The sequence below is a fragment of the Pholcus phalangioides genome, unplaced genomic scaffold, assembly GCF_987345545.1.
Source record: "Pholcus phalangioides strain wild (caught in Gottingen) unplaced genomic scaffold, Ppha-v1.0 ptg000001l_1, whole genome shotgun sequence".
Taxonomy (NCBI): Eukaryota; Metazoa; Arthropoda; class Arachnida; order Araneae; family Pholcidae; genus Pholcus; species Pholcus phalangioides.
In genome coordinates, this window is record NW_028301594.1 from 11452146 (window position 1) to 11465409 (window position 13264).

Genomic DNA, 13264 nt, shown 5'->3' on the forward strand with positions numbered 1-13264 from the left:
TCAAAAAACCTGAATTTCAGGTTTTCAACCAATTAGCATTTTCACGCTGCACACGGCGCGGAAATTCTACTTCTAGGAAAACCCGGCATAAGTTCCGATTTTTAATTATTTTATAGTTACGACTAATTAACGCGTGTAATATATATTTTTCTATACAATAATTTTTTTATTTATTTTCAGTCGATTTGCTATCGATAAATTGAAGAAATTTTTTACTTAAATTTGCAAGGATTTTCTATCACATTTTCAGAAATTTGAAGTCGTTATCCTCCTTTAACTGTTTGAATATTTGTTTGCTTTCAATGCATAAATTTTTTGGTTTAAAAAATAAAATCGTTTTTATTGAATATTTTGCGATTACACATTTGAAATGCCTAGCGGAACATCAGTGGAAAAATGTCTACCTTGTTTCAACCTACTGAGCTATAAGTAGTCCCGGTATTTTCTGTTTTTTTTGGGCGTCCCGACTTTTTAGCAAAAGTGTCCCGGTTTTTCTCGTATTTTACACGAAGCCTATTTGAATATTTATTCTTTATTGAAGTCAAAGATTGAAATTATTTTTCAACTCATAAATTATGTTATGATAATTACAACTATAAATGAGAATATTAATCTCCCACATTTGTCTTGGTGAACGTTTTTATTGTGGAATTCATTTTAATCCACTGCAATTTGCAGTACTGCTTCATTTCCCGCCATTGTGATTTTTTCGTAATTTCAGCAATATTTAGCATCTTTGTTTGGTTTTGGCGTCATTTTTAGCGATAATTGACAATGTCCCGTATTTTCCCGTATTTCGAATCGCAATTTCCCGTATTTCGCTCAAGCAAATATGGTCGGCCTAGCTATAAGTAAACTTTACTTATAGCTCATTGTTTGCACCGTCCAGAAGAAATATAAGTTTTTTATTTATTTCTCCTCTAAGGTTTGCACCACTGTTCCGCGATCAGATACGAAGTAAATAAAGTTTACTTGCTCAGTGGATACGAAAATGAAGATCTCGTAGAGTTACGCAAATTATCGTAGAGGCTGAAGCAACGTGATTGACTGTGTGGCGAAAAATACGAAAAAAAACGTGTAATCGCAGAATAGCGGTGCATTTGCGAATATGCGTCCCGTTCAGTGCACACGAGCTCAGAGGAAACATAGAGATTCGTCGCCTTTGCAGTTTAGTGGCTAGGGCTTGGGTTCGATTCCCCGCAAAGGCAGTTGAATTTTCACTCTTTCCTAAAATTCATCTTAACAACAGCCAGTTTTGTTTTACAAAAATACGGGTATGGCCCATAAAAGACAGGTTCTATGGTCATCGTTAATTTGATCATTTCAGTGAGCAGGAGAAAGCGCGCAAGATTAATTTGTTTTCAGTCATAATAACAAAGGTAATAATGGCGTCTGCTCAATCTATCAAACTTGGCCCGTTGTTGAAAGAATTAAGACTTCACCTGTGTCAGAAATCGGCCGAAAGCAATGGAGTCAGGTGAGATTTTACTTTTAATACAAAATAAATTCAAATCTGATGGAATCGATAGACGGCTTTTCTTCTCAGCCCAAGATATCAAGGAAACATATTTTCTGGATATTATGCCAAGAACTCCGAAAGAGTGGAGACCAGATGACTTTTCTTTCAGAGTTCAGATCGAGCCGATATCTTGGGCTAAAGAAAAAAAGCCGTCTATCTGTTTCTACCGTCCCACCTGGATGGGTGCGCTAAGATTCCGTAAGCAGGGTTGCGCCAAATTTGGCTATTATTTTTATTTTCGCTGATTGCTAACGTTGGATCTTGATTGGCGTCGAGCTGCCGTAATAGGAACATAAAATTGCAATTGTAATGGGTCGGTGAATTCCGTAGCCAATACTTTCTTCATTGGCCCCAGAATTTCTCTGTGCCATGTTCTAGCTTGCGAAAAAAGAATTGCCAAATTAATTTTTCGTCAGCTGTCTTGATTTTCTCAATGTTGAAGGTGTAAGCCAAGCAAAAAATTCTAGATCGCCACAAGGCAAACCTTAGCAAAATTGAAAATCGCCAAATTTGGCGATTTTCAATTGTACTTAGTAATCTTAACTGGGGGGACATTTACTGAAGTTAAGTGAGGTTACTAATGCCTCTAGCCACAGCGTGAAATAAAGAAGGCAGGGTCGAGTCTCCAATGTTATAGATGGTAGCATACTTGCCCGGTTTGCAAGGGGGCCTGGGTTCTAGTCTCGGGGTAGACGAGATAACTTTTCTTTCTGACTTCATATTGGCATCATAATATCCAGAAAATAGGCCATCTGTTTTGAATCCCTCAGATGTTGTTTGACTTCTCTGTCATTATTGAATGTGTTAGGAATTGCAAATATCTCCAAATTGAACACCCATTTTCACGAGAAATGTAATACAATTTTCATACGAAACAAAATAGAGATGATTGTTTTTCTATCAGATTACTTCTACTGAAGTTTCGATCAGATTATGCTAAAGCTTTGAACATTTCTCGAACATGTGGCAGGGTTTAAGTTACGGTCACATTTTTCGTGAAATGTGAAAAAAAATTGTAGAATGCGAAAGAAAAAGTAGCCAACCATCAATCATTACATTAGCATTGTAGCATTTTGCTAAAGCTTTTCCCTCATTTTTGCTTTTTTACGAAAGGAATTTTTTATCCAGCTTAAACCGTGACATAATTTACTGTGGCCCACACATGAATATTGTGCATATTAAATATGCCCTCATATGTAAATATAGCCTTGTCCGTAAGCAGGACAGATGCTGCAAACTGTGGCCGCAAGAACCAGGGTGCAAATGCTACACAATGTGAGAAATGTTTCATTTTTAAGGCCTGGACCCATTGGAGATTTTAGGGATTGTAACTCCTTTCTCCATACCATACCATCATATAATCAACACCTTGGTCATGAGTTATTGCTCGAATACTTCATTCAGGCTGGTCATCCATTACATCAAGAATTGCTTCTATCCAATTTACCGTTCTCACGCTCCTCACTCAACCTGTGACATGTCTTTGAACGAGGAATAAGCCAGTCTTCATGAGTTGCCATGCAAGCGTTGAAATTTTCTCCAATCAGATACTGCCGTGTTTGTGCAAATCCCCCCAAGTAAAGTTTTACCCCTTATATAGCATTGCCCTTTGCAGCTCTGTAAATGAGGTTTATATTAGCCTTCTCTGTATATGAATATTGCTCCATCTCCACCTATGAATAGCAGCTGAATGATGGGTTCTGTGCTGATGTTTCATCCATTCCAGAGAAAGCGCCCTCTCGTAACTCGTCACTTGCTTTCAGACTCCACATTGTATGGTGAAAGTTGTTTGTTTTGGCGAGTTCTACCACCTGCTTACATTTCTGATCATTGGTTTAGTTGTACCCTGTATATGAATTGGTATCATCGTGTGCCCCCAGCCTTTCATGTCTCTCTTCGCCTATGACTGATATACACACAAAATAAAACTAGTGATTATGATAAAATAAAATACACTGCCCATAGAAAAAGATTGTTTCTCTCTTTTATTTAAGCATGAATAGATTCTTGATTAATCCTACTATATTTACCATACTTCTATTTAAATTATGATACAATTCACGTCTCCCAGGGTCGAGCTATTTCATTTATTCACAACCCTATTAGAGAAAAATTCCCTATGACACCACAACCTAGAATTGTCCTTTACTAAACAATACTGTTGTCCCATTGTCTAAAAACTCAATTGGTGGAGTATTAGTAAATAATGGTTAGTCCTATATCCATTCCATTGAAAATTTTAAAGATTTCGATCATATTCCTGAACACCTACATTCCTCTAATGTAAATATATTCAAGAAATCAAGTCTTCATAGCTCAAGCCTTGTGTGGCAACAAGAGCACATGTAGCTCTTCTCTGCATCATCTTAACCAAGTCTATGTCCCTCTGTAGGTATGGTCTCCAAAACCTAATGATATATTCCAGTCCAGAATGAACTAAGCCACGGAAAAGCGGGAAAATTACTTTAGAAGAATGCGAAGAGACCTTTTTAAGAATGAAACTGAGTATTCTATTCACTTTTTTTGACCACCGCTGAACAATGTTCGGAAAACCTAAGCCATTCATCAATGAGAATTTCCAAGTCGGTGACCCTAGTTGCATCTGGGATAGTAATACCATTCAACTTATAAGTGAAACATGAGTTGTATGAATCAAAATGAGTGACCATGCACTTATCAATGCTGAAAGTTATGATCCATTCATTAGCCCATGCTGCAATCATAAGTTAGTCTGGAGCAACTCTCTATCGTTCGGTTTCCCCTAACTACCCCCATTAGCTTCATGTCATCTGTGGCAATTAAGTCGTCAAATACCAAAAGCAATGATTTTGACTAAAGCCAGTATTACACTATAAAAGTTTTGCAAGAATTCTTTTGTAAAACTTTGCAAATGCAACCAATAAGCTGATGGGTTGAATTTTCAAGTTTTATTAAAGAACTTTAACAAAACTTTTATATTGTAGTCCAGGCCTAAGATGTTACATTTCCGGCCTACAACACATATCAAAGAGATTTTCTGTATATAAGTGGCGAGATGAACTTCGGAAAGAAAAGTAGTTTGTCTCTAATGGGAATCAAACCCGGTCCTCTTGCCTACCGGGCAAGTATGCTAATCGATATACAAGGGATACAAATCACCACACCGAGTAAAAACATGTAGTAGCTGAGTGGTGTTGCAGCATCCCTTTAAATTCAGCAGTTACAGATTTTAGCCTTTGTTATATGTGACCATCCATAATCATGATTGTAGTTTTTTGGTAAATGTACGCATATTTATCGAATGAAATTCATGTTACTGATTGATGTTTTTGTTATGATTACGTAGAGAGTTCATAAAGAAATACTACGTTCCATTGAAGAAGAATAATCCTTCCTTTCCAATTCTCATTAGAGAGTGTAGTGGAGTACAGCCAAAGTTGTATGCCAGATATGGTAAGTTGGATTTCCAGGCTTAATAAATTTCATGATATCAAGCTTGAACTGAATTTTTTGTTCTGTAAGAAAAATTCGAAAGTACTATGACGTTCAATAAGTTCTGAGACTTATTTTATTACAGAAGAATGAATACTGGTAGAACCTGTTTATTTGGTGTTTCCTTCGAAGTAACTATCCTGCACAATTATGAACTTTTGCATTCATTGTTCGTACAGGGATGCAGATTGCAAGCATTTTTTTGTCACATCCTCCAGTGCTTTGGTCGCTGCACTTCTTTGGAACCTGAGAATCTGCCCCTTAAGCAAATTCTTTATTTGAGGAAAAAGGAAAAACTACATGGGGCAAGATCAGGGAAATCAGATGGTCGTAGGAGTATCGGATTATGATGTTTTGACAGGTAATAAAATAAGTCTCAGAACTTTTTGAACGTAGTAGCATACATGCTCAACGTACAGTCTGTGTGCCAAATGTGGCCTTCAGTCATCTCTGATACGGCCCACATCATAATTAATTTTTAAAAAATGAACTAACCAGCACACAACCAGATTCACTTAAGTGACCCACAGCACATTTACGTATCACTTAAGTGGCTCGCAGCATATTCTTACCTCACTTAAGTGACCAGCGGCACATATCCAGATTCACTTGACTAGCAGCACATTTACAGGGCTCATGGCACATTTTTGACCAGTCATCTGGCTATATGTAATTGAGGTGCCAATGATGACATATGTCGTCCTGTGGATTTTCGGTCTTCATCACTTGGATGTGATGGAATAATTCATCATACAGCTGCTGCCACTTGCACAGGTATCCAACTTTATTATTTTGCCATTAGATGGAGTTGAACAATTACATTACATTTTAAGGTCTGTATAATATCACTATTATCTTCGCCATATGCTTTGCAAAGCTACATCCTCAAGCTGTTTTTTTATATACATACATATCTTGTACGTTAGTAATTATAAGGAAAAAATATAAGATTTACGTGTCATTTTATAAATTTCCATACATGAATTACTGAGAAAAATTTCCCCGCATTCAATTTGAACAACCCACGCTGTCATTGCATTTAATTAACAATTCAACATTTCTAGTTAGAAAACTGATTTGTTTTACTAATTAAATTTTATTTTATGATTTTAAATGTACAGCAAAGAACATCAGTTTTAATGTTTTTACAAAAAATTCAATGAAAAAAAATATTTTAATAGCTTTAAACTTCCAAAAAAAGAGAAAAAGTGGGTGCATAGTAATAAAAAGGGGGCACCGCAGGTCATGGGGAAATTAATTGGTCATTACCAATGACTGGTTAAACCAATGAAGTGGCCCATACTCTTTAAAAAATTCAGCACCCTTATCCTGAAGCGAATGTGAAAATAAACTTTTACAGGCACTGAAACATTTGCATTTATAAACCAAAATAGAGCAACGATTACTATTTCTCCGCTTTGAATGAATTAGATAATTGAAAAAAACCATTGTATTGTGTACCAATAACAAAAATGTGAAACTTTTTTTTTTTGTTTCTTGATTGAAAGACAGGTTTTAGAGACAAAAGGTGTCTCATTGGTATGAACTTTCTGAATATCTGACGTTGTCAGAAGGTATCTAACTTACATAACAGCATAGGTGCCAATCCACAGACTTGAAAAGTCTGTACTTTCTCCCATGATGACACATTCCGCATCAAAGAAAGCATGTCAAACAAATAAAAGGGAAAAATCGGGGACTTTTTCAAATTGTAACTGGTGAACCATATATAAATCTCGTTTTTCCGGGACACATTTTTTTTTTCGTCCTGATTTTTTAGCAATAATTACCCACTTTGCTTGCTTTAATCATCATATTTGGTGATAATTACTGATTTTTCTTAATAGAAATCCCGATTCCCCATATTTTTCCTGAGAAAACGAGGTCAGCCTGAAATTGCAAGGACTGGAAGAACGTTCTTTAGGGATTTTTCTATGAAGATATCAAGAATCTGATTTCTGACTGGGAGATTTTAATAAGGCTAAAAAATCAGAAGGCTTTAGGTAAATTGGAAGCATTGGTACCTATGTAACAGGGTACTAAGTTTGAATATATGATTCCAGCACGAAGTCAAAGATTTTTCAACAGCTGACCAAGCAATGATCGCAGCATTTATAGTCCTCCAACCACGAAATAAGGCTTGGCTACGTCATGTCTGACAATTCTTTTCTTTAGGGTAGTGTGACTGTGCATTGAGAATCGCTTATCAGCAACTAAGTTTGCACATCTGTTTTCTCCTATAAAATAATCAGATCGTCCATCTTGACGTAGCCAAGTCTTATCTCGTGCTTGGAGGACTATGCTTATGCCTCTCTAGCCTATCACACATGGTTTGTTCTTGGTCAATTTATGTCCTGCAAGAGTGGCATCTTTATGTCGGGAAGGATGTAATTGGACAAGAAGCTCCGAATAATCCAATTTTTTGTCTCAGCTGATTTTGTTGATGGCCATGGAATCTAGTTTTGTACGATTGGTATTTTGAGATTTTGTATGATTGGTAAAACAGGACTTGCAGCATAGAACTCCATTTCTCAGAATAAGCGCTGCAGTTATAAAAGGTTTTTTTTTGTCCTATATAACTACAGCATCAGTAATTCAACTTTGAACTAGAAGTTTTACATTTCGGTGAAGTCAGGATCCAACTTTGATATAAGGTGGTTCTGGGTAAAGCAGGGCATAGTTTATCCCACACTATAATCTAACCACAATACCACAAAATATATAGCAATGGTTCTTAATAAGATCAGTCAAATAACAAAGAGTATAATGACACATCCGATTCTGAAATATTGGCTTCTGACATATAGGGGGGAGTAATGGGACACTTTTCACAGAAATATTTTTAAAATTGTTTTTGTAGGTATAAAATATTCTAATTGATAAAGCAAGAACCTTAACATTTTTGGAACAAGAAAAAATATATATAACACTTCAAAATGATATTTTATTTTCTATGAGAAATCTAAATTTTCAAAAAATTTGTCCTATTCCTCCCTCTCATGTAGGAAGAGTGAAACATGGGTATTGGGAAGAATTGTACAATCATTAAAAAATGAAATTTTAATTAATATTGAAGCGATTGATTTTAATTAGATTAAAAATTAAAAGACCTATTTGAATCACAACCACAATGTTGATCAAGCTTTGAAAAGTTATATTCCTACAACCAGATTTAAATAAAATCTATTGTATGAAAAATTTCAACCAAAAAAAATTGTATCTGTTCAAGAACTAGAAATTATTAGATTTATTAAAAAAGAATAAAGACAGCATCTGAACAAAAATTAAATGCCTCCTAACACAAGAAAAACTTAAATAGTCACAGCTTATTAGTTAAAAAATATTTGATACTAATTAAATTAAACTAATAAAATTAGGATGTCCCATTCCTCCCTCTCCCATTTACAAAAAAAGAAAGTCTTAAATACAAACTACGTAGTGTTTAAGCTGAATGCCTAGTGCTTGAATGTATTCAAAAAATTGATCTCTTATCCATCCAATTTGCATTGAAAAAGTTATAAAATTAAAAGTATTCACTTTTGAATAGTGAAAATAATTTTTTTGAATTCATTACGCAGAAAATCTTTTTCGTTCAAAGTTTGTTAGCAATAAATGTTAATCATTAAAAGCTTAATACATTGAAAAAAACAAATTAAAATAATTTATTAATGAGTAAAAGCCACTGCCCCATATCTCTTTAGGGGTCATTCAAGTATTATGTCAGGGAGGGGGTTTGGATTTGCTGAATTTTGATGACAATGGGGAGGGGGGTTTGAAGGTTGCTTACATTATCAACCACCCCTTTTTTAAGATATGAAATATTTTAAGCTGCTGACGACATTTTGCTGATGGGGGGGGGGGGGGGGGCGGTGTCAAAAATGGCTGAAAATCTGCTTACGTAATACTTGAATGGCCCCTTAGTTAAAATATTACAGGAACTGACGATTGATTTGTTTCACAGCATATTGTCCACAGCTTTGAATTCTAGTTTTTTTTTTTTCAGATTTTGGAAAGGAGAAAAGTGTATCTCTGATGAATAATAGTAGTGAAGATGTTCTGAGCACAATACAACGATTGGCTAAAGGAAATGCATAGCTTAATTTATAATAGGTGGATAGTATTGTTAGTTACTGTAGAAAATGTTATAAGAATTTTCAAATAAATTTATCTGTTGACTGAGTGTATTTTTCTCTTGGCAAAGTAATTAACTTCATTTATTTGATCCTATTGGAATTTTTCTGTTAATATATCATTTATAAGTAACCATTTTATTTGATATAATACACATTTATCCTTCTGGACCATAGCTCGGTCTAAATAAAACCATCTTTTGTTATTATGTGATAAGGTTTTTGCTGCCCTTTTCAATTGGAAGAAAATGTTTTGGAAAACAAAAGGCAGTGGTTTTTTTAGCTGTACAAGTTAATTTTTCCTACATAAGAGATTGACATCATCAGGAGGCGTCTTAACTGGATGCACGTGGTCTAGTTCTGCAACTTCCGGTCATAACCCCACCTGATGATGCCAACTGCTGCTGTAATGTTGAGAAACATGAACTCGTACTGACAACACCAGCTTAGAAAACTTCTCTTCCAATGTTTTGTTAAAATATTTTTTACCTTTGAGACATGACATAAGGCTTGGCTTGTTTACATGGGAAATAAGAAAGCCAGTATCTTTCATTCAGCAATGGGGGAAAAAATACAAAGGATTATGAAATCTACCAAAGAAAATTATATAAATCTTCCACTTTTCTCCACGAGGGAAAAGAAAAATGATCTAAGTAACTATCACAAAAATATTATGTAATAAATGACAGTCTTTTATTAGAGTTGTATTTATTGGTAACAAAAATTGTGGATACCCAAGGATAAACTTATTTCATTGAAACTAAAACGGAACATACAGCCAATTATGAAAAATGTCAAATTGCCTTCTATTATCAAAATTAAGTCAAACAAAAAAATAGCTGATTTGAGACAAACTGCAGATAATCCAATGGCATAATCAGTAACAACCTTTTCTCATTTGGCATTGTGTCATAGGATATTTAAAAAGAAAATTTTGTTTAATTGGTCACATTAAATAGTTTGCCACTGCCTTAGATGAGAAATAAACAGCGTTAAATAACCTACAATATGTTCCCTACGTTTTTGTGGCAAACATTAAAAAAGGGTTTTATTGGATTACAGTAAAGCGTGTGGATGGAATAAAAGGAACTTCCCAAAAAAACTCTGGCTGAATAAGAAGTTTGAGATATCTTTGTTTGCATGCTTAATGGCTTCCTGGGTAATCCTAGGACTGAAATATCAAGTTGAGCTTATAGAAAAACATTATTAAATTCCGTACAAAAACGGAATGCCCAATGTCTCTTCAAGCTCCACACTCATCTTGATAAACACAAAAGAACACATGTGGGTGCTTACTCAAAAAGTACTTACACCAAGGAATTCTTGACTTGGAGAATTTAATCAGGGAGAACACATCATAGAGATTACTTATGGAGGCTAAAACGTGAAAAAAATGAAGTGTATATAACAAGAAGATGGGAAAAAGTCCTGGAAAATTTAAAATTTTATTTTCTGTAACACCTCTAGATGTAAGGCTTGTATTTTGATTGTTATTGGCAGTTTTAATATGCTTTATTGGTGTGAAAAGTTTTATTTTGTCATTTTCACTATTGCAGTCAATCAGCTACTTGTAAATTACCAATTTACAAATATTGATCCCCTTACCACAAAAGCAAAGTTTGAGGGAAATAGTCATCATTATTCAGAATTAGCAAACAGAAGTGACAATTTTCATTTAGGAACAAAGAAAAAGTATTTTTCTGTTAAATAATAGCATATACACGAAATTATGGTAGATGCTTTACTATTTGGTAATTACATCAGAATAAAAAGAAATATATATTGCTGTGATATTTTAACATCACGTGTAAAGAAGAAAGCAAAAATAAATATTGGAGAAAGACATATTTATTACATTAATTTTACAGAATAATACATTCGAATCCACGCCTTTTATGATTATTGCGCCACTCGTATTTGATATTCCCTATATATTTAAAATTTACAAATTATATATATATTTATATATATGTATGTATATTATGCATATGGGTGTCAGTTGATTCTACTTTCTGCATGCTGATAAAAAGAAAGAGAAAAAAAAAGGCCGTCATATTCCTAGACAAATATTGCCATATCGTACGGCCCTTCACAAGCTCACAAAATCATGTGAAGTAGTACAAAACAACACATCATGTTTGTGTTGTGCTGTCACAGTCTTTCGCACTACTTTCAAGGGCAGCATGCGTTGAAGAGAACACCGACAGACCAGTGAAAGATTTCATTTATTCACTTTTCAACCCCCTAAAATTGTCAGAATTTTCACAATTTTCAAAGCACCGCTGCTCTGTGAGGCACTGCCATTAGGGTCTTTGGGAAGACTTCAAAAGATCAACTTTTTTTTAATATATATATTTTTCATACTTTCCCCTTTTGTTTCTTTTTATGGATTTTCCCCCCTTATTTTTCGAAAACCTATAGTTTACTCTTGAGCAAAACCCTCAGTTTCTTCTATAGCGTAAGTGAGCTTCTCCACAAGTTGCTCGTAACTTTTATAAGGAGGAAGGTCTAGACGATTAAAACATGTATGGCTTCTAGGTAACCATGTCTCTTTTCCAACTTTCTCTATGCAAAACCTTTGAGGTCCGTTGCTTCCTGAAATTTAAGAAAAAAAATTTATTTTGACTTGCAAATAAATGTTTATTTTATCAGGAAAATAAAAGAAAAATTACAAAGAAATATGTATCAAAAAGCTTGATCTTGATCTGATTTAAAAAAAAGAGCAAAATCATGACAGGCATGGATCCAGTCTCCTCCCCAGAGCTAGAAATACAATGGAAAATTGTATGGTCTACCGATAGCCTTGAAAATTTTATTCCGAGTGATAAGTATTCAATTGTACTGAGAAAAATAGTAAAATTAACTAACGCCTATTTGCATTATAATTTTTTTTTACTTCTATTCATTTTTAATCAAATAAAAGATTATGCAAAATAAATAAGATTATCTCAAATATTGCAAGATTCATGGTTTATTCAAGTTTCCCAGCTAGTTTATGAAGTAACTCCAAAAAGAGTTCTGATTCATAATTCGAGTCAGAGACGTATGCAGGAAGGTGCTTTTTGGGGCCCCACGCTCCTCAACATACGATTGAAAATTAAAAATATTTTCGTAAAAACAATTAAAATATCGAGAAAACCTTTTATAGGCAATTTAGATCAATTTCAGCTAATTTCAAATGTTCTTTGGAGTTAAGTACAGCCGAACCCCAATTTTAACGCCACTATTTATTTTGCAGAATTTTGGCATTATATCGAATTACGGTTTAGCATGTGTAAAACCTAGAAATGAAAGATTTGTTCACTGAAAATTTCTGGGACTAAGCAGGTTTAGCACGACATCTGGGCTGCTACAACCAGGGCTGGCAAGTTTTTGCCATAGTGGAAAGAACCACTCTGCCAAAAATAGTTTTTGCCATATTTTTGCCAGTGTCAAAAATTGCGTCTGAGTGGCATGGTGGTAAGATGCTCATCTACCATGAAGGTTGCTGTCATGGTCCCAGGTTCGAACCCAAGGGAGGATATAGATAAGATATTTTCTCTAATCAGCTTGAGGTGACCACCGATAGACATTCATTTCCAACTCATTTCATCAATGGCAGTAAATTGTAATATGGCCAGAGTTGGTGTTTGATGAAGTAGTGGAAAACATTTTTGAACTTTATGAAACAAGTTCTGAGAATCTTATCTTACTTTTACAAAAGTGAATAATTTAAAACTTGTTTTTTTTTTTTTTTTTTTTTTTTCAAACTGTGGAATCAGCTGTCTTCTTCACAATTAGACAAAAGAGGTGGAAATAAATATCAATAAAAACCATTTCTGCTGAACAGGTTGCTCAAAAACAAATTCTTAACAAAATACATTTCTTAATAAAACCCAGACTATGCCACAGCTGCTTATATCTTGCAGGAAATATTTTAAAAATCATTAACATAGAGGATGTAAAAAGAAGAAATAAATTTCAGAATTGTATCACAGTCAGAGTATAGAAAATTTCACCTTGTTTCATTAGTTTTGATATAGGTCAATGAAGTTAGTGCTTGTTGTATTCTAAAGTAAACATCACTATCATTGACTAAGCTCACAATATTTTAATTTCCGACTTTTTAACATTACAATAGCTTGCTACTTTAACATTAAATAAT

At 34.3% G+C, this 13264-nt stretch overlaps 2 protein-coding genes across 3 annotated transcripts in view; one reads left to right on the forward strand and one right to left on the reverse strand.

Annotated features, from left to right (window-relative positions):
- The first annotated feature begins 1323 nt into the window (after positions 1 to 1323).
- ND-B8 (NADH dehydrogenase (ubiquinone) B8 subunit) lies at positions 1324 to 9174 on the forward strand. Its single transcript, XM_089254080.1, has 3 exons — positions 1324 to 1477; positions 4845 to 4951; positions 8994 to 9174. Exons 1-3 carry the CDS (start codon positions 1386 to 1388, stop codon positions 9083 to 9085), a joined length of 291 nt encoding a protein of 96 aa, XP_089110206.1. The 5' UTR covers positions 1324 to 1385; the 3' UTR covers positions 9086 to 9174.
- Positions 9175 to 10950: 1776 nt separating this feature from the next.
- The window catches only part of Su(dx) (WW domain containing E3 ubiquitin protein ligase suppressor of deltex), a 42203-nt gene continuing 39889 nt past the window's right edge, over positions 10951 to 13264 (reverse strand). For both annotated transcript variants that reach the window (XM_089254140.1, XM_089254207.1), the window contains exon 21: positions 10951 to 11715. In XM_089254140.1, coding sequence (XP_089110266.1) covers positions 11543 to 11715 — 173 coding nt within the window. In that variant the 3' untranslated portion in view covers positions 10951 to 11542. The remainder of the gene's footprint in view (positions 11716 to 13264) is intronic.